This window comes from Rhinatrema bivittatum, chromosome 1 (assembly GCF_901001135.1).
Source record: "Rhinatrema bivittatum chromosome 1, aRhiBiv1.1, whole genome shotgun sequence".
Lineage (NCBI taxonomy): Eukaryota > Metazoa > Chordata > Amphibia > Gymnophiona > Rhinatrematidae > Rhinatrema > Rhinatrema bivittatum.
In genome coordinates this window covers 457816495-457843387 of record NC_042615.1, presented here as the reverse complement: position 1 = coordinate 457843387, position 26893 = coordinate 457816495, and the positions used below count along the sequence as shown (strand labels likewise).

The window sequence follows — 26893 nt, the reverse complement described above, 5'->3', positions numbered from 1 at the left end:
TTTAACTCTGGTAGATTGGGTTCGAGTCGTAGGTCTGGTGGGAGCGCATTCCATTGGTGTGGTCCTGCAGTGGAGAGTGCTCTTTTTCTTAGTGTTGATTTGGCAGGAGCTGCGGCTAAAGTGCCTTTGTAGGCGCTTCTAATGGGTCTGGAAGATAAGTGTGGACGAAGTTGGGTTTGTAGAGATATAGGTGCGACGTTATGAATTGCTTTATGAATGATGGTTAATGTTTTATATAGGATTCTCTGTTTGATGGGTAGCCAGTGGAGGTTGCTCAAGATGGGGGGTAATATGGTCTCTTCTCTTAGTGTTAGTTAGGATTCTGGCTGCGGCATTTTGTACTATCTGTAGGGGTTTGATGCTGTTGGAGGGGAGGCCAAGTAAGATTGAGTTGCAGTAATCAAGTTTCGAAAAAATAATGGATTGAAGAACGAAGCGAAAGTCATTGAAGTGAAGGAGTGGCTTTAGTTTCTTTAGGACCTGTAGTTTAAAGAAGCAATCCCTGGTGGTTGTGTTTATGAATTTTTTTAGGTTAAGTTGATTGTCAAGCCATGCTCCTAGATTCCTGACGTCAGCAGAGAGCTCCATGTTTAAAGATGTGGTTTGTGTCAGGCTAGGTGTGTGGGTGTTCGGGTTTTGTGAAATCAGTAGCAACTCTGTTTTGCTGGAGTTTAGAATCAGGTTCAGGCTGGAGAGTAGTTGTTTAATTGGTTGAAGACAATTCTCCCAGTAGGCGAATGTTTTTTGAATAGATTCTGTGATGGGGATGAGGATCTGGATGTCGTCTGCATAGAGGTAATGAGTAAGTTTGAGTTGTGATAGCAGATGGCAGAGGGGGAGGAGGTAGACGTTGAACAGGGTGGGAGAGAGGGAAGAACCTTGAGGTACGCCTTGGTCTGATAGGATGGGGGTCAGAATCCTTGTTATTAATTCTGACCTTGTAAAACCTGTTTGATAGGAATGATTTGAACCAACTGAGAGCTGTGCCTTTTATTCCTATGTTTGATAGTTGTTCTAGGAGTTGTGAGTGATTTACCATGTCGAACGCTGAGGATAGGTCTAGTAGGACCAGTAAGAATGACTGTTTTTTCTCCAGGTTCAAAAGTAAATTATCAGTGAGAGAAAGCAAAAGTGACTCTGTGCTTAGTGATTTTCGAAAACCATATTGTGCAGGGGAGAGAATGTTGTGCTCCTCGAGATAATCGGAAAGTTGTTTATTTACGGCTTTTTCCATCAGTTTGGAGATCAGGGGCAGGTTTGCAATGGGTCTGAAGTTAGCTGGGTCCGTTAGTGATGCAGTTGGTTTTTTCAGTAGGGGTTTGATGATTGCAAGTTTTAGTTGGTTAGGAACTGTGCCCATGGCTAAAGAGGTATTGATGATTTCTGCAATAGGTTTTGCGACGGTGCTAGGGATGGCGGTGAATGAGGTTCTTACTCTGAATGAGAGAGTTATAATATGAGGTTAAACGAGTCAATAATGGGAACTTTAGGATTTTGTAAAACTCGTTACTTAGCCCATCAGGACCAGCTGCCTTCTGTATGATAGCAAAAATTTCAGAGACCACAATGGGGGCATTTAGTGTATGGAGGGTGTCTCCAGGCAGGTTTGGCCAATTTAGATGTTGAAAAAAAGCTTCCGACTGCAATAGAGGGAAAGGTTTAGATGCATATAGCGACTTGTAATACTTTACAAAACTCGCTTCAATATTATGTGGATCAGTATGATAGGTACCATCACTACCCTTAACCCCTGCAATAAAAGACTTGGTTTTGCGAGGTCTGGTTAAGTTCGCGAGAAGCCTACCCGGAACATTCCCATGTTTAAATAATTGATATTTAAAATATCTTAAGGATTTCGACGCTCTCTGGTGCAGAGCATTGTTTAAGGCATTTCGTATCCGGTCAGCCTCTTGCTTGTTGGCTGGAGTTGAGTCGCAAGCAGATTTAACCTGCGCTCGCTTTAACTGTGGTAAGACGCAGAATTTCTGCATTTCTCGGCTTGTTACGCGTGGCAATGTAAGCAATAATTTTCCCCCTCATTACTGCTTTCCCAGCGAGCCAAAGCGTGTGCGGGTCAGTGCCGGGCGTATTATTGAATTGAATATACTCGGTCCATTCCTCTTTAAGGTACACACATCAGAGTCTAAATCTGGAGGCATTCTCCAAGAAAAAGCTGCAGGAATGGACCTACCCAAATTTAAAGTAACAGACGGGGGTATGATCAGAAATTGAAATAGGCCCGATAGTGGCATCTGAGATGCGAGAAAAAAAAACGCTCGGGCACCAAAATATAATCCAACCTTGAATAAGAGCTATGAGGATGAGAAAAAAATGTGAAATCCTGTTCCCCTGGGTGTAGAGTCCTCCAAACATCTATTAAATTGAGTTCATTACAGAGAAAATTAACGCCTTGATGCATGTCATTACTGCTCTCAGCTCTAGGGGGCTTACAATCAATTTGCTTATCCATGACCGAATTGAAGTCGCCTCCCAAAATGAGGGCGCAATCAGGTAATTTCGTTAAAATACCCACCAAATGGGTGAAATAATCATGGGAATAGACGTTTGGAGCATAGGCATTACAAAAAGCTATTCTTTGATGGCAGAGTGTCCCCACCACAATGACAATAACGACCTTCCACATCCTGTAACACTTCATCCAGCTGAAATGGTACCTGTTTGTGCAGACGTATTGCTACTCCCCTCTGTCGCGAAGAATACGAGGATGAGTAGCAGCTCCCAACCCACTCCTGCTTCAATTTGTTATGTTCCAGCTCCGTCAAGTGAGTCTCCTGTAAAAAGAGCAGCTGTGATTTGGAACGCTGAAACATGGATAGCAATTGTTTCCTTTTGATTGGAGAATGTATGCCATCCACATTCAGAGATGTTATCTTAACCGATACCATGTCAACTGTTTAAAGGGAACATAATAATAGCAGATAGCACAGAAGTGACAATGACAGTTACGGGACCGAGCGCCTCCCAGCCTGGGCGCCCCGCCCCCCACATCCGAAACAATAGAAAAACTTTCCAGACACATTTAAGAAACCGAAAGGGCTCCTGGGTGTATCTTTCAACCCTCCCCTCCCCCCCAATCTGTTTCCCACACACACACACACACGGTCTGCATCCATACCCACACATACTCCACGCATATGGGTCTCATCCAACCACATAACCTTTTGCTCCACAAGAGGCACGAAATACCCATCTGCCCCTTAGGGCCATGGGCTTCCCTCTGTCCCCCCCCCCCCCCCCCCCCCAAGCCTTCGCCGCCACCATCCCCCTTCCTTACACTTAAGGCACTACAGCTGGTGACAATGAAACAAACACTTTGAAGTTTACTAAACCACTGAACCGCCCCCTCAAAGAACAGTGAACTGTAATAAAAAAAAAAACAAAAAAACTGTGAGGAGACTAGAATTGTACCCTTAATTAGGGGCCCAAAGTCAGTCACAGGGTAACTACAGTGAATTGAAAAACAAAGTCTTTTGCAAATGCAGAGCCAGCAGGCTCACACCGCTAGGAATTTGAAGACCTGACTTGCTGGCGAATTTCAGTCCAGCAGAGCTGCGTCATTCAAGTAGCATTGACTTGTTCCAGCGAGGATATAAAAGAATTGGCTTCCTCCTTTTATGCATGGGGGTAAGCTACTGGTGTAGCAATTACTAAGCTTAACCAATAAGCCTTCATACTGTTGATGCAACTCCATCATCGCTCTCTGCTTCAATGGCAGGGGAAAAGGGGAATTGGATTCAGACAGCAACCAACGAGGGCCCCAACTTCTACAGTCTGGGGAAACAAGCACGGGGGTAACTTGTTGACATGGCAGTTACTACTCTTAACCAATAAGCCCTCATACTGTTGATGGATTAAGGAGATAGTAACGGCCGCATATGTGGATGCTGGAAAGCTATTGCCTACTCAGGTTAGGGCTCATTCCAGTAGGGTTCAGGCAGTGTCATGGGTGGAGGTTAGTTTGTTGTCTCCCGTCAATATCTGCTGAGCTGCAATGTGTCCTCCTTACACAACTTTTCCACTTGTATCATCTGGATGTGCAGGCCCGGGAGGATGCAGCCTTTGCACCTGCATTGTTGACTGGACCGTGGGCAGTCTCCCATCCTATTGGGGAGAAGCTATGGTACATCCCACTGGTCCTGAGTCCATCTGTCTATACTAAAGAAAACAAAATTATCAGGTAAGTAATTTCTCCATTTTGAAGATGATACTAAGATCTTCAATAGAAGAATATATATATAGCCCTGCAGTGACCCCAGCTTGCTAGTATTCGCTTCAAAAACAACTGTGGATAGACTAGCAAAAAACTTTATTAAAAACAAGTAACCAGAACTGTACTCAACCAACCATAAACACTGAACACGAAAGAATCTAGGTACCCCAAGCTAGGGACTGGATGAACCCTTGCCAGTAATTCCTTGGGACCCAGAGCTCCACAGGAGGATTATTGACACACTCATGTGGCAGCCAAGGGCAGGAAGCTGAGTCCATCTGTCTACACTAAGGAAAACAAAATTATAAGGTAAGTAATTTCTCCATTTCCTAACATGTAGACAGATGGACTCAGGACCAGTGGGATGTACCATAGCTCCTCCCCAATAGGATGGGAGACTGCCCACGGTCCAGTCAACAATGCATGTGCAAAGACTGCATCCTCCCGGGCCTACACATCCAGATGATAAAAGTCAAAAAAGTGTATAAGGAGGACCACGTTGCAGCTCAGCAGATATTGACGGGAGACATATATATATATATATATATATATGTGCTATGTCACAGTAAATATATGTGCTATGTCACAGTAAATATATATATATAATATATATTTACTGTGACATAGCTTTCTCCATCTGCTGGCAGGGGAGCCTAAACCCATTGGTCCCCATCTGTCTATACTAAGGAAAACAAAATTATCAGGTAAGTAATTTCTCCATTTTGAAGATGATACGAAGATCTTCAATAGAGTGGACATGTCTGAATGAGTAGACAGAGTGAAAAGTGATTTAAGAAAACTTGAAATGTGATCAAAGATTTGGCAGCTGCGATTCAATGCCAAGCAGTGTAGAGTCATGCACCTGTGATGTAGTAATCCAAAAGAGCTGTATGTGATGGGGATGAAAGATTATTATGCATGGGTCAGGAGATGGACCTTGGGGGTGATTATGTCTGGCAATCCAATGGCAGCAAAGCAGTGTGACAAGGCAGTAGCTAAAGCCAGAAAGATGATGGGCTGCATCAAGAGAGGTATAACCTGCAGAAAAAGGATATGATAATGCACTTATACAGATCCTTGGTGAGGCCTCACCTGGAGTATTGTGTTCAGTTATGGAGACCGTATCTCAAAAAGGATAGAGACAGGATGGAAATGGTCCAGAGGAAGGCAACCAAAATGAAGTGGGGTCTGTTTCAGAAGACCTACAAGGAGATGCTGAAAGATCTCCTTGAGGAGAGGTGGGGCAGGGGGAGATATGATATGGACCTTCAGTTCCTGTCAGTTATTAACAATGCTCAAAATTTAAACCTTTTCTGTTGGAAAGGAAACAGTAGAACTAGGGGGTCAAGATATTAAACTCCAGGGAGGATGAGTCAGAAACAATATCAGGAAATATTTCTTCACAGTGACAGTAGTGGATGCCTGGAATGCCCTCCCAGAAAAGGTGATGAAGACAAAAGGGCATGGGGCAAACGCTGCAGAGCCCTAATGACTTAAAGAAACTGATGGTGCAGCATTTCTGCACGTAGCGGCAATTACTACCGTAAGCAAATTGCTGGGCAGACTAGATGGACAATTTGTCTGCTGTCACTCAACGCACAATTAAGCTCTGGAATTTGTTGCCAGAGGATGTGGTTAGTGCAGTTAGTGTAGCTGGGTTCAAAAAAGGTTTGGATAAGTTCTTGGAGGAGAAATCATTAACTGCTATTAATCAAGTTTACTTAGGGAATAGCCACTGCTATTAATTGCATCAGTAGCATGGGATCTTCTTAATGTTTGGGTAATTGCCAGGTTCTTGTGGCCTGGTTTGGCCTCTGTTGGAATCAGGATGCTGGGCTTGATGGACCCTTGGTTTGACCCAGCATGGCAGTTTCTTATGTTCTTATTACTATGTGCACTGACCAGGAGAAGGAACACTTGGTGTGATAGTGTCTTATTGATCTCAAGGTAGCAAAATAGAGTGATAAGGTGATGGCCAGAACCAGGAGGATTCTTGGATTCATAGGGAGAGGCATAACCAGTAGAAAAGGAGGTAATAATGCCTCTTCATAAATCATTGGTGGCCACACCTGGAGTATTGTGTTCAGTTCTGGACATCGTATCTCAAAAGATGATAGAAAAGCTGCAGTTGGTCCAGAGAAGAGCAATCAAAATGGTGCAGGTTTTGAAAAAATAAAATATGGGATATAAACAGAGCATTTCTTGTAGCAAGGGAATGGTAATGAAGGCACTAGGAAACTTTCACTGAGTAGCAGTTGCAACCCTAAAGGGGGCACAAAGTGATTAGGGATTGGATTCCAGGTGAGAACTTGGTCTGCTTTGGATAAATGTGCATAAAATTGCTTCAAGACAGTCTAGAATGAACTTTTTGGTCTTTATCTGCCGTCATTTACTATATTTTCTGTCAAGTAGGCTGAATTAGTCATTACATGTGGGTGACGTCATCTGGTGGCACCAAATGGATTCATCTCTTCAAATGGGTGTTCTCATGAGTCTCCTCAGTCTATTTTTGCCCAAGCACAACACGAATATGAACTCTCTTCTGCATTTTTTCTGAAAAAATCCTTATGCCACTTTCAATTTCATATTTTTACTTCAGTTTCTTATTTAGTTGCCTCTCTGCTTCTGCAGGTCCATAAAGCACTTTTCTATTTGAACGATTCCTTTATATTATTCTAAATTAGGAATGTTGGTTTGTAAATTGCCGTACCTTTTGGAATGGCAGTTGATAAATATTCTACAAATAAATAAATACAAAAAAACAAAATAGCATAATGAGGAAATGTGGCCTTCTCTTCCATCATGTCCAGTCAAAAGATGAAAGCAAATACAATGAGCGTTTTCAGAAATTGTATTTATAGGATGATTATGGCCTCCACTGCTATACACGTTGCAAGGGGCCACAGTGCAGTTCTGATGCAGCAGATGCAATATCTTCGATCTGTGTCTGATTCCTCGATATCTGTCTCTAAAGACCTGCTGAAACATACCACAGCATGTAAATATTCTGCCCCATCAGTCCTTGACACATCCACTGCAGACTTTGATATATTAAGCTGCTTTACCAGCACAGCTCTAAGCAACTCAACCTAATTTTGCGGGACAGTGGGTCAGATTACCCCACCACCATCAAAAACTAGGGCGTTCATCCTGCCTAGACTAGTTTTGGAAGGACTTCATCTGAAGACTGCACTATTTATGACCTCTATAGTACCGCTATATTTTATTAGGCCGCTTGTCTTCTTGCAGGAGTTTATGATGGTTTCAGAAGAAGATGTCCCACCAGTTGCTTGACCAAATTGCAGACTTGGTGAGGAGTTTCTTTACCTCTTTGACCAAGGAGATGGAAAGAACATTCCAGCATCTTCTTTCTAGTATCGTTATGGTGATACTACAGCCTGGAGTCCTGATATCACCTATAGGAGTGAACTTATCATCAGAACCCTTGCTCAGGGATCCTTCATTATCCATTACAGCAGATTCTAGCACAGTGATGGTGAACTCCAGTCCTCAAGTGTCACAAAAAGGCCAGGTTTTCAGGATATCCACAATGAATATGCATGAGATCGATTTTGCATATAGTGGAGGATTTGGCATATCAGAGGTCTTAAAACCAGTCTATTGCTTCTCATAGTCAACTAGAAGCCCCCTTCACTGGAATCGTAGGTAAGCAATCTGATCGTTTTAAACTCAGATGAAGACTCTATTGGCATACTTTCCAACCCTCTTCCAGATCCTCTGGACCACACCTTGTCACCAAAATATCTTGCTTATTCTGTGGAAAAGATGGGTACTGCACTGGGTGTCCATGTCTGCAAAGACTCCTGCTGTTGAGAACGGGGGTGTTTTTGTGTGCCCTTGGACCTTAGCCCGACCCAAGACGGATCCAGGACTAAACCGAGGGTTGACGGCGTGTTCCACTATAGCAGACGGGTCTTACCCTCCGCCAGTCCTGCAAGCTTCCAAGGCCACAACAGGATGATGTTGGAATGTGAATGGTCCTCCGACCATTCCGAACCCTTTCGGACCTGCCGCTTGGAACGGCATGGAGCAGCAGGCCTGGCCTGAGGCTGAGGGCAGACGGGGCCTTGACATGAAGACATGACACTATGACGAAGGTGAAGACATGACACCAGGGACTATGGAAGACATAACACCAGGGCTGATGCGAAGACATCACGGACCGGGTGGTCAATGCAACGGCAATCAGGGACAAGACTCTGAAGTGCAGACATGACGAGGACCTTGAAATCCAAACAAGACAAGACGCAGGGCAGGATGACATTGGCACTGTCTCTCAGGGCACCCTACTCAGCCCACCTTCATGGGCGGACCACCCTGTCCCACTGTGCGCCCTACACAGCCCAAGGAGGCAGGTCACAGACCACGCTGAGAAACTGGATGAGCGCAGGGAAGGATCCAGTCGAGGTGGGGACTCCGACGACGAAGCCGATGTCATCCGAAGCACCAACATGGCTGGCAGGACGAGACTGCTCAGGGAGCACAGACACCAGTCCACCTGCAGGGCCTCTACAACCCGGAAAGACGTCGTCCAAGGGAGAAGGACCGACAGGACCAGAAGGCTCATGAGCGCTGACGTGAACAGCCAAAGAGAGAAGGACACCAGGAGGCGAAAACACCAGGAGTCGAAACACCAGGACACCTGGACGAGGACCTCAGGCACGAAGACATGGCATGACGAGGAACAAACGAGACGAACTCCATGGAGAAGATAAAAGACCTGACGGAGCTCTGGCAGGCAGGAGCCTCCAGAGTGAAGTAACTCTGATGCAAGGCGAAGACGTACTGTGAAGACAGCCATTTTATAGGGCTAAAGCAGGAAGTCCATCCTTAGGTGGGGCCAGCACACTTCCTGTGTCTGGCCCTTTAAATTCAGAAGAGATGCGCGCCGGCGCCTAAGAGAAGGAAGCAGGAGCTTGTGCAGGACCGCGGACAGTGGCCTGCACCGACGTCTTCCACACAGATGGCAGGGCTGGGCCTGAGAAGCAGGCCTCGATGACGTCAGCATCTCCAGCCGCTGCAGGAGGCCCCGGGGGAGGCTCCAGCTGCTAATCGAGCCCGGGGATGCGGCCTGCGCGCCGCAAAGAGGAGATGACATCAGCGGTGGATTCCAGCCGCAAAGAGGATGCTGAAAAGTCCGCGGCTCTGGCCGCGGTGAAGACGGATATCCAGGGCGGCCTCCGGGCCGCGTGAGCAACTCAAGACCACGGCTCCGGCCGCACTGAATGGCCCGATGGCAGCATCCGTGCCACGTTGGGTGAAGCATGGGGGGAGGTAAGGAGAGTGCCTGCTCGCGGGGGGGACCCGCGGGCAGGGTTCATGACACCTGCTCCAAGCTCTGTAGGCTTCTTCAAATACTGGACACTACAGCCAGACCATGTCCCTTCCATTTCATAACATACTCAATATTTTTCAAATGATAATGTGGAAAACTCCCATTTCAGTTGCTCCTACAGCAAGAAAGTTAGACCTCAAATTCAGAGTCCAACAATCACCAGGCTTTGGTGTCGTCCATCTGCCTCACCAGTCCATAGTGGTTGAACCTGCTATGAAGAAAGTAAAGACGACATGGATCATTCAGATTCTCCTCTAGAAAACTATGGCAAGAAAATTTTTCGGAGTGCAATCATATCTGCTCGTATTATCATCCACCAATTCTACCTGGTTCAGTACATACATGACTGCTTTCAAAGTTTTATTTATTTTCTAAATTTATAGTTGGTGTTATCTGAGATCCTAAGTAGCTTAAAAAAAAATACAATGCAAGACAAACAAGACTGGTACTCAACAGACAGTGAAGCCTTTCCTGCCTGCCATGGAGCAAAGCAATTACTAACCACAATCACTCTTGGTTGCAGAAGAGAGCCACCCACCATCTACTCCATTCAATTTCTGAATCCTTTTGATTCCGTTTCACATACCTCATCCACATCTGTTTGAGCTAGACCTATATCATGGTTTTGAGCAAGTAGCATCCATGAGAATGTCCTCGGAAAACTGGCAGACCTCCCTGCTTAGGGGGACAATCATTTTGGGAAAAGCTCTGTGAGATGGTTTGCATAGATTAAGGACCAAAATATAGCAATGCAGTCACTCTCGATGGCTCCTGAACTGCCCACCATAGCACAGCATCATGTCTATCCATACAAGTGACTATAATATCACAGGGGGCTTTACCGGTCTTTTCAACAATATCATCTACTGGCCCTTCCCGACCAACGTCAACAGCCACATCTGCCCAGGACTCGACAAAGAGAACACTGTCACAGAAACCTGCATTACAGGCCCAATCCAAACGGGACTAGTTTTTGATCCCTTTGAACAATCCATTTCTGACCCTCCCAGTAGGGAGAAGAATCCAAAATATTGGATCCTATCTGGGTACTGGTTGCATTTCTCCCATCCTTCATACCTTCTACATTGTTCGCGCTACATTAAGATCTATCTTATTTACCATAGTTTTGACTGGCAGTCCAATATCTTCTCTAACATGACGATAGAACCAATCCCAGCATTGCAACATGCTCTGGTTTCTATTCCTGATGATTCCTTATCACCAAGAAAATGGGAGGTCTACAGCTTATTCTCGACTTGAAACATCTGAAGACACATATACTCTGAGAGAAATTCAAAATGAGCTCTCTCAGCACGATTCTGTATACAGAAGGACAAATGGATATGCATTGTATCTAAAAGATGAATACACTCACATACTATCCACCCTTTGCAATGATGCTATCTCCACTTCCAGGTGGCCACTTCACACTGCCAGTACAGAGTACTTCGATTTGGCCTTTTGTCAGCCCCAAGGGTCTTTATAAAATGCTTCGTGGTAGTGGCCAGCTTATTTCCGACGCTAGGAAATACAAGTCTTCCTGAACTGGATGATTGGCTTATCACAGCGAACTTAAGGGACAAAGTGCTCTGCTCTCTGAACTCAACCGTAGATCTCTACACCATTTGTTTTCTGATCAGTTTCAAGAAATTGAGCATGGATCCCACTAAGAGACTCAAATTCATTGGGGATTAGATAGACTCAATATAGGAAAGAGCATGCTTACCTCCCTACCGAGCCAGCACCATGACATTGTTCATCTGCAACCTCCCTCTCTTCTCTTTGTTTGTCCGACAAATGGCTCCTTGTAGCCCTCTATCAAATGGGAGCAGCCATCCATGTGGTTCCGTCTTTACATGTGCTACCTTTTAGTGGAGCCTACATACCCAGTGGAATCAATGCAGTCAACCATTGTTATTTCCACTGACACTCAACAACGATCATAAAATGGGAGTTATGCTATGGTTACATAAGTAAGTTCTTATGGAATTAACCCTTCTACCGCTTGCTCCCTTATCAAGTGGTTCTAGTGATGGATGCCTCTACCAAAGGGTGGGGTGTGCACACTGGAACCCCTCGAAGGCAAGGCAATTCAACAATGCAGTTAATCAAAATAAATAATAATAATACTAATCTGGACTTTTCAAGAGAGCTGCTGTCAAATTGGTTTTCTAGAGTTAAGAGCAATCAGATATGCTTTATCAAGGAAAGTGCATCCTGATCCAAAACAGACACCCAGAGTGTTTTACATCAACACGCAAGTAGGAACAGGATCATGGCCTCTGTGCCAGGAGGTCCTATATATCTGGAATTGGGCAGAAAGAAACTGAGCGTTATACAGGCCATCTATCTGCTGCGAATTTCCAACATATTGGCAGATCGACTCAACAGAGAATTTCAAACCATCCTAGCTGTTTCCACAGCAATCTTTGGCTTATGAACTGTTCAGCTTATGGGGGCTTACCATTGGTGCATATCTTTGCATACACAGCAGAATATAAAACTAAATCAATTTTGCTCAGTTCTGCAAGCGATCACAGATTAGTTCATTCAAGACTCACCTCAAATGGGAACAAAGTCTTGAATTTGTATTCCAATTAAGGAGATATTCTGAAAATAAGGACTGGAACAATAGTATCCTATATTGCAAAAATATAGGAATTGCTATAAAATATCTCTGCTCTTAATAAGAAAAAATGTCTTATGGCTTATATATTGTTTCAGATAAAAAGATATCCTAAGTGTCAGAGAGCCCCCAATTTCATATTGTAGATGTCTATCTAGGACAATTTTTCCAAATAGAAAAAGAATTGATGACTTGGAGCTGTATAGGAACAGTGAAACCCCCTCCCCTCCCCTCCTCCACACACACACACACAGACAAACAGTTGCGACAATGCGGTCTAGGAATATTGGTGCAAAAACATGTTTCTAAAGTATTGAGAGGTAATTGCTAGAGGTTAACCTGGAGCTGCACCTGTAAAAGTAGCATGTAAAGTTCTTTAAGGGGAAATGCAATATGTTCTGTAATCAATGAATGTGAAATTATTTTCTCTTTATTTTTTATTATGTACTGACTTGCCTATATCCATTTTCTTTTAGTAAGATGGATGTCTTGCTGTAATATTAAATTAGAAAAATAAAATTAAAAAAAAAAGAAAAGAAGTTGCATGTATGTGAGTAGATACTATTTTATAAACCTCGAGAGTATATGTGCACAAGCAGTGTTGCATGTAACATGAACAAGAGGGAAGAGGGGCATTCTGGAGCAGGGTTTGTAAGTGTGTACAAGTTGCTATTTTGTAAGAGGTAGTACGCGCATTACATTACCAAGTTGTCTAAACACTTTTATACCTGATTGATCGTGCTTGCATTTGACATTTGGATGTTTTTTTTTGTCTCGTGTTTTTTGATTGAACTGGTTGGAAGTTCATGGTGAGTGCTAGAGGGTCTAGGTGACTTTATGGAGGTATTGATAAATTGGGATTCTAAGTATGTGCGCAGGTATTTTCAGATAGTCAGTGACGCATGCTCATACTAAAATGCCTGCAATGGGTTATTATGCGTGAATTGTTACAGTTAATTATTAGTGCATAATATATGTATACAAGCAGTTAAGCCGTCACAAACGGGCTACATACATTTTTTGTTTTTCGTGTCACATTTCGAAAACAGAAACCCTCCTACACTTTTTCTCCCTCATTCCCCCTATCCCCTCAGTCAACTCCACCCCCTTCCCACCCTCAGTCTTACTCACTCTCTGTCTTCCCACTGCCTCCTTCCCCTCACTCTCACCTCCCTCCCCTTCCCTCAGTCACTCCCACCCTGTCTCAATCCCATCCCCTCTCCCTCAGCCCTCCTCCACTCCCTTTTTCTCTGCTCCCACAACTTCTTACCCTTCCACTTACTCACATCCCTGTCTCTCACCTCTCCCTCTCCCCTCACTCTTCCCATCCCCCTCCCTCTCTCAGTCCCTCCCTCCCCCTCAGTCCCTCCCACTCAGTCCCTCCCCCCCACTCTGTCCCTCCCCCTCACTCAATGCCTCCCTCCCTCTCATCAGTCCCTCCCTCCCCTCTCAGTCCCTCCCTCCCCCTCACTCAGTCCCTCCCCCTCACCCCCCTCCCCCTCCCTCACCCTCACTCCTCCCTCCCCCTCCCTCCCTCCCTCACTTAGTCCCTCCCACTCCCTCAGTCCCTCCCCCTCCCTCCCTCCCTCACTCAGTCCCTCCCCCCCACTCAGTCCCTCCCCCTCACTCAATCCCTCAATCCCTCTCTCTCTCCTCCCTCCCTCCCTCTCTCTCCTCCCTCCCTCGCTACAGGCCGTCGCCGCCGCCATCGCCGCCGCCGCCATCGCCGCTGCCATCGCCGCTGCCGCTGCCACCCGACGCCACCGCTGCCACCCGCCGCCGCCATCGCCACCTCCGCCGCTGCCACCCGCCACCCCTCGCCGCCCCCCACCCTCCCTCGCCGCTGCCTCTGCCACCCGACGCCGCCATGTTTTTTTTTTTTACGCTGGCTAAGACCGACGTCCTTGCCCACACATGCGCAGTAGAGCTGCGCTCTACTGCGCATTTGCGGGCCGTCGGTCATGGCCCATTTATAAGGTAGATATTTTTATAAAATGGGTAGAGAAAATGTGCACGTTCCTGCATTACAAATATACATGTATACTGAAACATACCCATATACTTTTGGGATAGAAATACATAGTATTTTATAAAACTCGATGGCTTCCATCATATTTTATAAAATGAACTAGCATAAATCTCCACACGCCCACTCACTCAAGCAAATAGTTTACTATGGATAGTTTTGAAAGTTGGGCTCTTAGGATTTTTAATCCATTTTTCCATACAAGAGTTTTTTAGTTATGAATTTTCTTTTACAGGTTCATTGGCAGCACATGGAGACTATTGAACTGGTAAATGATGGATCAGGTCTTGGATTTGGCATTGTTGGAGGAAGATCAACTGGTGTTATAGTAAAAACCATCTTACCAGGAGGAATTGCAGATCAGGTAGCTTTTTGTTTTCATAATTCATTGACCTGACAAATTTAGGGGGTCATTTTCTATGCGGATCGCAAACGAAAAGATCACACTATTGGTGGCGAAACAGGCCCGCCCCCTGTTTCGCCCCCCCCGCCCCCCATTACCGCCGGATTTTCTAAGGTCTGCGACCTTAGAAAATCCAGCCTTAGTTACACTCATTACTATTGATTGTCCTTGTTGAATGAAGATACTATGTGGGTAGAAAATGCCAATTCTCATTTTTCAGAGGGATAGGCAAAAAGACAACTTTGAGTATGAAATGTATTTAAAGATTAAAGGTTTTCTGTTTATTTACACTGACAAGTTATGTGATCTATCATGCTGCATCCATAAGTGCTTCTCAGTCATAGAATTCTCTGGCTGGTTATAATTTCTGCAATAGTATAAAAAACTAGAATTTTAAACATTTTTTTAGATGCTATTTAAAAAAAAGAACTAAGCTATATATTAATATAATTAATTTAAAACATGTTAAAACTCAAAAGATCATAATGGAATAAGGATTATAGTTTACCAGTTGGAATTAATTAATGTGGGACTTGCCTTTGCGTAAAAAAGTAGTCAAAGCACTGCTGTTTAGACAGGCCTTTGGAATTAACTAGGATGTTTAATAGAGAAGTTGGCCTTTTGTTCATTGATAACGAGTTGTTGTCTATATGAATTTTTATTTTATTTGGTTTGTACTTTGTTAGGTGATGTGTTAATAGGCTTTTATTATTTGAGTTGTATTTATTTGATGGTCAGTGTTGCATTTGAGTTGTTAATAGATTATGCTTCGAGTTCTCTATAGGTGTATAACAAAACTTGTAATAGGGGAAGGAGATTTGCTGAGGATATTTTCTAGCTGAGACTATTGGGGAAGCTGTTTGTTCCTGCTGGTTGTAACTGATGCTTCTTCCTTAGCCTGACTCAGTGGCTGGGGCACCAGCTCCTGGCTGTGAGTAGTGTCCGAGGAAGCTTTCAGAGAGGGCATGCAAATGATGGAGGAGATGAGAGGGGTCAAGAGCTGACATCAGGAGTCTGATAGCAATAGTGGGGCAACTCGTGGAGACTCAAGTACCTAATGAGAGCTCTTTGAGCTCATAGCCATGAAGGTACTACCACAGCGAGCAAACCCATAGGATTTCAGGATCTGGTTTTCTTAGGCCCCCTGAACTTTTTCTTTTGTTTATGTATATTTATTTATGTATTTATTTATTTATTAGCTTTTCTATACCGATATTCGAGGGTACATCATATCGGTTTACATAAAACTGAAGAGAAAATACAATATATCAAGGGTAGGGGAAGGGGAGCATCCTCTGTAGGGAGAGGGTGAAAAAAAGGACAGAAAGTAACTAACAAATGAACAGAACATACAGAGCAAAGGCAGTGAACTAGTAATGCGCATAATATACAAATTTACAATAAAGGTAATAAGCTAGATAGTACCACACATGTTCCATTTTATTTTATTAAAATTATAAATAGTTTTTTTAAGTTTAAATATTATTTAAAATTGTAATAAAATTTAAGAAGTTTATATTTACTTTGAGTGTGTGTGTCCATTATTTATTACATACTGTGGTTTTTTTCTACAACAGTAAAGTCCCTTTACTCCCATAACTATCTGACCCACACATAGCCCTGCATGTACACTTTACAGCAGAGAAGAGGTGTCATATAGATGTTCTGGTGCTGACTGCAGAACCTTTATCTGTTGGTGGTAAGTTGGACTTGCTGGGAAAGAATGCCTAAACGTCTTTAAAAATAAATAAATAAGTAAATAAAATTCCTAAAGGGTTAAATTATTACTAGCTGTATTTGTTGTGTGTTAGTTTTTAATTAGCTAGTGTATATTTACAAAGGTCACTTGCTGATCTGAAAAGTTGGGGGCTGTCTAGTCTTTTGCAGAGAGTGTCTGCACGTATGATTATCTGCCTGTTGGTAGGTGTTGTATGCGTACACCCGGTACAAAGAGCTCCTGGCTCTCAGAGCAAGTTCGATATCTGGAGGCCATGGTTGCAGACCTGGAGGAACTGAGGCAGACAGAGGTATATAGAGGACACAGTAGAGTGGCCCCATCTTTAGTCAAGCAGCACTTTTACCTCTCTAAAGCAGCATGGTTACTTAGAAGGAGACCATCAACTTGATGTGGCAAGAAATGATCCTGTAGCTAGGACCTTCCCTCCAGGTGATGTCTTATCCTTTTGCACTAAGGATGGGTATTCAGGGCTGAATGCCCAGGAGGGAAAGGTTAGAATAGCTGTTAAAGTGAGTGATTCAAACACTAGGATGCAGATAGCTGGGTGGCTGGTGGGTGTGAGTATTGCTTGGTAACTTTGCTGCCAGGTGTGAAGGTAATGGACCTCATGTGCCACCTAGATAAGATTTTATGGAGTGCTGGGGAGGAGTCGACTAATGTGGTACATGTAGGTGCTAATGACAAGAAAGTGGAGGAGGGAGGTTCTGGAGACTAAATTTAGGCTCTTAGGAATCTGAATTCTAGAACCAACAGGGGTGCCTTCTCAGAAATGCTACCTAGTCCAACTGAGGACCCCAGAGGTTGGCCGAATAGAGTCTTAATGCATGGATGAGATAGTGGTGCAGGATAAGAGAGTTTTAGATTTGTTAGGAACTGGGGAACATTCTGGGGATGAGCTTCATCTTAACTAGAGTGGAACCAGGCTGCTGGTACTAACCTTTAAAAAGGAGATAGAGCGCCCAACCCAGGGCTCCTGAGTCGGGCGCACGTGGGCCACTCCATTGGGTCGCATCGGGCCCCCACCCCCACCGCATCGCAGCCACCAGCAAAGCCCGCCCATTTTTGACTGCATCATCTTCAAGGGCCTTTGAGCCCTGCTTTAAATAAACCTCGACGCAGGTACCTTTTCTCTTCTGCCATCGCCTGCCCTGCGCTGACCCGCCGGGGTCCAGGGCTCCTGGTTCGGGCGCACGTAGGCCGCTCCGTTGGGTCGCTACTCTAATCGGGCCTCCACCCCCATCGCATCGCAGCCACCAGCAAAGCCGCCCATTTTTGACTGCATCATCTTCAAGGGCCTTTGAGCCCTGCTTTAAAAGAAACCTCGATGCAGGCGTCGCGCGACAAAGGGGCCTGCCCCTTTGTGTGCCCCTTTGTGCTACCCTCTCTGTGCCACCTCCGCATTTTTTCATGATTTTTTCATGATTGATTGTAAAATCTCTCAACTGTACCATCTCCTGCCCTCCCAACCTCCTCCCGTATATCACTCTCAATTTTGGTTTCACACTTACTTTTAACCTTCTGCTACCCTGCCCTTACCTCCTACTCTGTCCTCTGCCATCAGCACCCTCCAAGTGGGGTCCCAGTGCCCTCGCCCGAGAACTACCCACTTCCAGCTTCCAAACTCGCCACACCACTGCAACCGGACACCCTGCTGAGAATGCCCTCCCTCTCACAGCCAGAAGACAGCTCATCTACCTCCCTCCCCTCCTACCCCTTAGAGCCCCATCTACCACCTCGATCCCCTCTGCAAAATCAACCATATATACCATACCCTGTATTCATCATCCCACCCACAGACTTGCCTTCCCCTCCTTCCCTTGCCACCCTATTCAGCGTAAATCCCTCCTTCCAATCATGGTATCCCCACTAACCCAATTCCTGGGCCTCACCTCCCTAGTCATCCTACTATTCAGCGCCCAATCACTTCTCAAAAAGGCCCCCATCCTCAATGACCTTCTTACGGATGGCAACCCATCCTCAATGACCTTCTTACGGATGGCAACCCTGCTATGACTCTTGCTGAAACTGGCCTGTGGTTGTGGTTGCAATCACATTCACAACTTCTCTGTTGTGACGGTGGCTGTAATCGTAACTACAACTTTTGTTGAATATTTACCTTGTTTTTATTACTTATTTAATGTTGATGTTGCTGTCTGGTTCTCATATTTCCTTCGCTAATCTCTCTGTTCCTATTCATCCACGTGCCCCCCTCCTGTTCATTGTATTTTCACCCTGTTTGTTACAATGGAAACCGATATGATGTTGCCACGAATATCGGTATAAAAAAGTTTATAAATAAATAAATAAACCCTGAAATTTGCGCTATCACAGAATCATGGCTCAAGAACACTGACACCGTCTTCCTAAATCAGCTTCCCATCCATACCTATGACATCTTCTTTATCCCGAGACCTAAAAAAAGAGGGGGTGGCTTACTCCTAATAGCCAAAAAACACCTTAAACTTACTCATACACATTACCGCCCCCAGTAGTTGGAAATCGGCCTATTCAAATCTAAAGAGCTCCAACTCTGTCTCATATATGCACCTCCCAGCCTTTTGGAACACAACCTCTCCCCCCTTATTGAGTTAAGAACATAAGAAAATGCCATACTGGGTCAGATCAAGGGTCCATCAAGCCCAGCATCCTGTTTCCATTTCAATCTTCATGTAGACATTTCCCCCCCCCCCCCGCCACATCCTCCAGCACGACCTTCCTCAACTCTTTACATGCCCTTGGCTTCAAGCAAATTATCTCCTCCCCCACCCATAAAGCAGGCCATACCCTTGACCTCATTTTCATCAACTCCAGTATTCAATCCCCTGACTCACCCATCTGCACTCCCGTCCCATGGTCTGACCACTCCCTCATCAAGGCACTCTTCACCACAAAGGCCCCCCCCCCCACTCCCTTTCATACCCACAGCCACACAATCTCCTATCGTAAATCCTGTCCCACTGATGAATTGATCTCCTCCTGCACCAAGTCCCTTAACAATCTAGATCTTTCCACTCCTGATGCAGTCCTCGCCTCATGGAACATCATCTCTACAATAGCCAACCAACTATGTCCACTTACAATTAAAGAGATACCTCAGTCACACAGCACAAGAAAACCATGCTACACTCCCAAACTAAAAAAACTTAAGAACGATCTTAGAATCAAAGAGAGATTATGGTGTAAAAACCCCACCACAAAACATGCGGCCTTTTACAAATCTACGCTCCACTCCTACAGATTCCTGATCCTCCAGACCAAACGTGACTTTTATGCAGCAAAAATCCATGATTACCAATACAATCCCAAAGCCCTCTTCGCCTACGTGGCGGAACTCACTCAATCCACCATCCCACCCATCACGGATGAAGAAGCTGGTAATAAATGTGAAGAACTCACCCAGTTCTTCAAAAGCAAAATAGCCAACATCCTCCTTCAATTCTCCCCCAACCCTACCCCAGCTAACCCGCTCCCTAAAACTCCGACCACCAATCTAGCCTCCCTTGAGCTAACATTCGCCAAAGAAGTTGAATCTGCCTTTAAAAGAATTAAACCCGCTGCACACATCTCTGACACCATACCCACAAAAAATCTACTATCCATCTCCTCCATCATTTCAAAACCCATTGCCGATATCATCAACTGCTCCCTCACCCATGGTAAAGTCCCTTACCCCCTCAAACTTGCTGTTGTCAAGCTACTCCTCAAAAAACCCACCCTCGACCCCTCCAATCCCTCTAACTACCGCCCCATCTCCAATCTCCCCTTCCTAGCCAAAGTTATGGAAAAGATAGTCAATTCTCAGCTCTCTGATTACCTTGAGGATCATGACATCCTACACCCCTCCCAATTTGGTTTCCGTAAGTCCCTCAACACTGAAAGCCTCCTTCTCTCGTTAGCCGACACCTTACTCAAAGGCATGGATCAAGGGCATTCTTTCATCCTCGCCATCCTAGACATCTCCGCTGCCTTTGATACCATTAGCCATAAGATCCTCCTGGACCGATTAGCCGATATTGGTATCACAGGCACTGCCCTTCTTTGGTTCACTTCGTACCTAAACAATAGAGCTTACTCTGCTAAAATTGCCAAATCCGAATCCTCCCATATCCACCTTACCCAAGGCGTCCCACACGGCTCCTCCCTATACTCCACCCTCTTCAATATATACCTACTGCCCCTCTGCCACCTCCTCGCTGACCTCTGCCTCAAATTCTTCCTATACGCGGATGACGTACAAATCCTCATCCCTATCAAAGAATCTGTTCCCCAAACCCTCAAATTTTGGGAAAGTTGTCTCACCTCCATAAATACCCTCCTCACTAACCTCCACCTGGCCATCAACAAGTCCAAAACCAAACTTCTCATTATCTCCAGTCAACAGAATCTCTCTTTACCCAATTACCATGACCCCGTCCTCTCCGCTGATCCCTTCCCATCTCATGTGCGAGATCTTGGGATCTCCATAGACAATCAATTCAACTTTAAAAAGCACATCAACTCCATCTTAAGAGAAGGTTTTTTTCAAGCTCCACATTCTAAAAAAGCTTAAACCCATGCTACATGTACAAGATTTCTGAACAGTCCTACAAGCGATGCTACTTACAAAATTGGATTACTGCAACTCCTTACTCCTAGGCCTCCCCTACACCACCATCAAGTCCCTTCAAATATTGCAGAATGCCATGGTGAGAGTCTTGACAAACACCCGTAAAGCCGACCACATTACCCCTATTCTTAAAGAACTGCACTGGCTCCCTATCCCTGCCCGCATTATACACAAAACCCTCATCATCATCCACAAATCCCTCTACAACCACAACCTCTCCTGGCTCGACGCCTCTCCCTGTTTCCGCTCATCCAACCGGCCATCTAGATCAGTTCTTCAAGGAACCCTCTCCACCCCCTCACTCAAAAATCGCACACCTCTCTTCCACTAGGGAACGAGCCATTTCCATAGCGGGCCCATCCCTCTGGAATTCTATGCCCCTCGAGCTCAGATTGGAAGTCTGTACAAAAAAATTTAAAAAAGGCTTGAAAACCTGGCTCTTTAATCAAACCTACCCAGACCTAATCCCTCCCTAGCCTCTTATAAATTACTACAATACTCAACTGCCTTCTTTGTAAATTGCCAACATTCTGTAAATTGCGACGATACTCAACTGCTCACGTCGTACTCCGTATGATGTCTACTGTAAATTTGTAAATAATGACCTTTTGTTAGCCCTTTGCACCATTGTGCTCATGTTTTCTCTATCCTTTTTTCCTCCCTCCCCTTCTCTCAGTTCTCTTTTTCCCCCTGTCCCATACCCCCATCCCTGTTTATTGTATTTTTCAACAGTTTCATGTAAACCGTTATGATGTCCATACGAATAACGGTATAAAAAAGTTAATAAATAAATAAATAAATAGATGATGGGGGAAAGTCAACAGTCTGTCAGAAGTGCATTGTTCCGAATGATGTATCTCTGAAGGATATTAACAAAACTGGGAAGTTAAGGCATGCTGATAGGTTACAATAAATGCTAAAGTAGCCCAGGTGACTTTAAGTAAAGAGCAGACAGATTCCTCTGCCAACTGATAAGCAGATTGTTGATATAAACAAAATACATACTTTGAAATGTCTGTACTAGGGGTGTGAATCGTGTGATCGATTGTCTTAACGATTGATTTTGGCTGGGGGGGAGGGAAATCTTATCGTCGTGGTTTTTTGTTTTTTTTAAATCGTTAAAAATCGTAAATCGGGGGAGGGCGGGAAAACCGGCATACCAAAAAACCCTAAAACCCACCCCGAACCTTTAAAACAAATCCCCCACCCTCCCGAACCCCCCCAAAATGTTTTAAATTACCTGGGGTCCAGTGGGGGGGTCCCGACGCGATCTCCCTCTCTCTGGCCACGACTGCGTTGAGAGAAATGGCGCCGGTGGCCCTTTGCCCTTATCATGTGACAGGGCAAAGGTAGCGCCGGCGCCATTTTGGTTCCTGGTTCCCGACATCACGCGTCCAGGAGATCGCCCCCGGACCCCTGCTGGACCCCCAGGGACTTTTGGCCAGCTTGGGGGGGGCCTCCTGACCCCCACAAGACTTGCCAAAAGTCCAGCGGGGGTCCGGGAGCGACCTCCTGCACGCGGGCCGTATTGCCAATCTTCAAAATGGCGCCGGCGCTACCTTTGCCCTGTCACATGATAAGGGCAAAGGGCCACCGGCGCTATTTCTCTCAACGCAGCCGTGGCCAGAAGAGGGAGATCGCGTCGGGACCCCCCCACTGGACCCCAGGTATTTAAAACATTTTGGGGGGGTTCGGGAGGGTGTGGAGATTTTTTTAAAGGTTCGGTGGGTTTTACGGTTTTTTTTGGTGTGCCGGTTTTCCCACGCCCTATTTAACGAAACAATACAAATCCCTGACGATAAATCGGGGGCATTTGTATTGTATCGTGCACTCTCGATTTTGGACGATTTTAAATTATCTGACGATAATTTTAATCGTTCAAACGATTCACATCCCTAGTCTGTACCTGTATGTTGCATCCGTCGGTATTTTCGACCTTTGTGCCTCGCCTCTCTCTGCTCTCTCCACTAGCCTTGGGAAGATGGCTACCGCCGTGTCTGCAAGCCATGCTCTCCGGTGTCCCGCGTGGTAAAGCCTCACGCCATGTTTCTCCTAAGGGTCTCCTAAGGTGCGCGCGCGACGCCACCTGCATCTTTATCTACGTCATGGCGGGAACCTCGGGGGCACCCCCCTGGAGTGACGTCATGCCATCCGGGCATTTAGCCTGTTCTTGTTTGCTAGCTCATTGAGTTAGCAAGGATTGGACTTGTCCGGTCTAAGCTACTCTGCCGCTTCCGAGCTGCCGCTGGAAGCTCTCTCTGCCCTTCGGGGTATTCTCTAACCTGGGTATCCGCTCCTCGGAGGCCCTTTGCTTTCTTTCAGGCCTTACTGGGATCAGGTACTCACTCCTTGAGAGCCTGCTCTTCCTGCCTCGGTGCCTGTAACCATCTACTTCTGCCTACTGTGGAATCGCTACCACACAGCTACCATCTTACGGGCCGATACAATAGAACGCGTAAAACAGTGTGGTAGTGCCGGGCGTCCGCTCGTTTGCCGCGCACATATTTTTGGTTCACATACACTCGATTCAGTATTCAAATTAGACGCAAATCCAAGCAGCGTCCAAAGCGTGTCAATGAAGTGGTAGGCGCTCGCAATCCATTTTACTGTATAGAGCGGCATGCAGCGCCTATACAGTATCCAGGGTGCGTTGGTACCTGTCATTTGAAATGTCATTCCACCAGGTAAGTGGTGGTTCTTTTCTGCAGACCCCGCTGCCTTGAACGCCCGGCCGGACGTCCGGGCCGGGCGTTCAAGGCAGCGGTGCCTCCGATCATGGACGCCCGGATACAGGCGGGAAGGTCCATGAACAGAAGCCGCGACCTCTGACGTCCAACCTTCCCGCCTGTATCCGGGCGTCCATGATCGGAGGCACCGCTGCCTTGAGTGCCCGGCTGGACGTCCAAGCTCGGCGTTGTTTTCAGTTTTCATTGTAAAATGTTTTTAAAGTGATCTTATCATTTCAACTTGTTAAGGTACCATAATTCTTCTCTTGGGTTGACTCTGTGTCCAATTTGAGTTCCACATTGGGGAAAAAAGCTTGCGTAAATCCTTTCAATTTCAATAGTGTGAAGGAAAACAATCAATTTTTTTTCTTTGCCATCATATGGGGTCTGATAAATATCTGGGCGTCCATGATCGGAGGCACCGCTGCCTTGAGCGCCCGGCCGGACGTCCAAGCTCGGAGTTAAGGGGTGGGTTTGGCTGCTGGAGTGAAGCGCGTGGGTAGTACGGCAGCCGGAGGTACTTCTGTGTTTGCGGGCATTCAGCACCCAGTGTGAAGAAATGTATAGCAGCTTTAGCGCCGTGGGAATGCTGGAGTTATAGAAACGTGTTTTAAATACTGTAGCCGACCAGGTAACGCTGAAGGGGAAATGTTTTTTTGATGAACCAGGGCGGCTAGTGTGGCCTTCTCATCTGTAATCAGCCACAGCCCGAGGACCTCTTTATCAGGCGAATACATCCAGGCGTCCATGATTGGAGGCACCGCTGCCTTGAGTGCCCGGCCGGACGTCCAAGCTCGCGGCTTGAATGTCCGGCCGGACGCTCAAGGCAGCGGTGCCTACAGGCGGGAAGGTCCATGAACGGACTCAAGGCAGTGGTGCCTCCAATCATGGACGCCTGGATGTATTCACCTGATAAAGAGGTCCTCGGGCTGTGGCTGATTACAGGTGAGAAGGCCACACTAGCCATCCCGGTTCATCAAAAAAACATTTCCTCTCGAGCGTTACCTGGTCGGCTACAGTATTTAAAACATGTTTCTATAACTCCAGCATTCCCACGGCGCTAAAGCTGCTACACATTTCTTCACACTGCTACACATTTCTTCACACTACTGAATGCCCGCAAACACAGCAGTAACTCCGGACGCCAGACTACCCACACACTTCACTCCAGCAGCCAAACCCACCCCTTAACGCTAATTGGCTGCTGCTGCCTTCGGGTCGAAGCCTTTCCCGAATCCTGATTGGTTTGGGAGAGGTGTCGATCAAAGGAGACGGGGCTTTATATCTGGGATGTAAGAGTTTTTGTAATTTCTGTTCTGGGTTCCTTCCCCGAATACTGAGGTGAGAATAATCTGAAAGCAAAGGAGGCTGAAACCCTTTATGGTAGAAACTGGCGGGAAGGTCCTTGAACGGACGCTGCGACCTTGGATGTCCGATGGTCGCGGCTTCCGTTCATGGACCTTCCCAGCCTGTATGCGCTGCTGCCTTGAGCGCCCGGCCGGACGTCCAAGCCGTGACCTTGGACGTCTGGCCGGGCGCTCAAGCAGCGGTGCCTCCGATCATGGAATGCCGCGACCTTGCACGTCCGAGATCGCGGTTTGGACGTCCGGCCGGGCGCTCAAGGCAGCGGACGTCCAAGCCACTGTAGACAGCTGTAGGCACCGCTGCCTTAAGCAGCCCGACCTCGGATGTCCAAGCCCGCGACCTTGCCGAGCATTTCGAGAATTTCTCAACCGCTGTCCGGTACAAAGCTGACTGAACACCACACTAACGCCAGGGACTGGGTAGGCGGGTAAATATTCAGGTTAAAGACGCGGTAAATGAGCTGGTAACAGGGCGATAATTTGGGTGCACGTTACTGTATCGGAGGAAATAGCTAATCCGATCATTAACATGTCATATACATGCGGTGGGCGGAAAGGGATAAAACGCGTTTTCTTTTCGGCAAGCGGTAAGGACGCGTAAAAACCGATACCGAATCGCGGGGTACGCGTCCAAACGTGCGTCCAAAGCGGGTTAAAACCGGGTAACCACGGCCGCGCTTTTACTGTATCGGCAGGTTAGTGAGTAATCTAACTTGTCAGTCTGTCCTCATCTAGAGCTCGGCTGCAGCACGGAACCTGCAACCGGACCTTCCCTAACCACCTCTGTGAGACGGGTCTCCTCTGCCGAGGATCCCTGGACTGCTATCTCTGGATTGCCCTCACTACTGCCATCTCTGGTGGAAACTCATCAGCTGTTCAATAAAAGACAAATCTGTGTTTGTGCGTCCTGAGTCTAGCCTGGTACTGTGGCTCCTCCCTATGGGCGTGTTCATCCCCCCAGTATCCCGAGAACCACTCAAACACCTCTAACCTTAACAGATTGCTAACCTCCATGGATTTGGCTCAGCTCACTGCATTGCAGGCCATTCCAGGCCTGGCCCAGCGAATCGCGGAACAACAGAACTCGCTGGATAATTTGACTGCTGCCTTTAACCAGTTGCAATGCACAGATGAATACACCGAATACGCAGGTAAAGAAGCTAAACCGCCTGAAGTGATGGTCAAGACAATTGTACCTCTATCTTCTCCAACTCGCTTCTCAGGGGAAGTTTGGAAATGTAGAGGATTTATAAATCAGTGTTGCATGCATTTTTCTCTGCAACCTAATCATTTCCCTACAGCTTATGTCAAGACCACCTATATCTTGTCTTATTTGGATGGAAGAGCGTTGACTTGGGCCTCTCCGCTGTGGGAGCGTGATGACCTCTCCTGCATGACCTTTGATGGGTTTCCTAGAACTGTTCAGATCAGTATTCGATGACCCTGCCAGGTACATGACTTCGGATCCACGTTGGTTCATCTGAAGCAAGGTAACAAACCTTACCCAGACTTCGCCATAGAATCAAGATGTTGGCGTCAGAATTACATTGGGACCCCTAAGTGCCTGAAGACCCTCTTCTTTGAAGGATTGAACTCTCGGTTGAAAGACGAGCTGGCAGCTTGCGTGAGATGCCTGAGACCTTGGCTGAACTAATGAAGTTGGCAAAAAGGAGTGACTCGCCACTTCGTGACAAGGTTCAAGAGACCAAGACTCCCAGAAAACCTCTTCAAGGAGAGACTCGAGTGAAGTCCATACCCAGGCCTATTTCCTCAGGGTCCAGTTACTGGCGAAGAAGAACCAATATGATATGATTATG

The 26893-nt window shown here is 46.1% G+C and overlaps 1 protein-coding gene across 5 annotated transcripts in view; it reads left to right on the top strand.

Moving 5' to 3' along the window:
* The window catches only part of MPDZ (multiple PDZ domain crumbs cell polarity complex component), a 662189-nt gene that overhangs the window by 74710 nt on the left and 560586 nt on the right, over positions 1-26893 (top strand). For all 5 annotated transcript variants that reach the window (XM_029605550.1, XM_029605570.1, XM_029605559.1 and 2 more), the window contains exon 7: positions 14475-14603. In XM_029605550.1, the coding sequence (XP_029461410.1) occupies positions 14475-14603 (129 nt within the window). The remainder of the gene's footprint in view (positions 1-14474; positions 14604-26893) is intronic.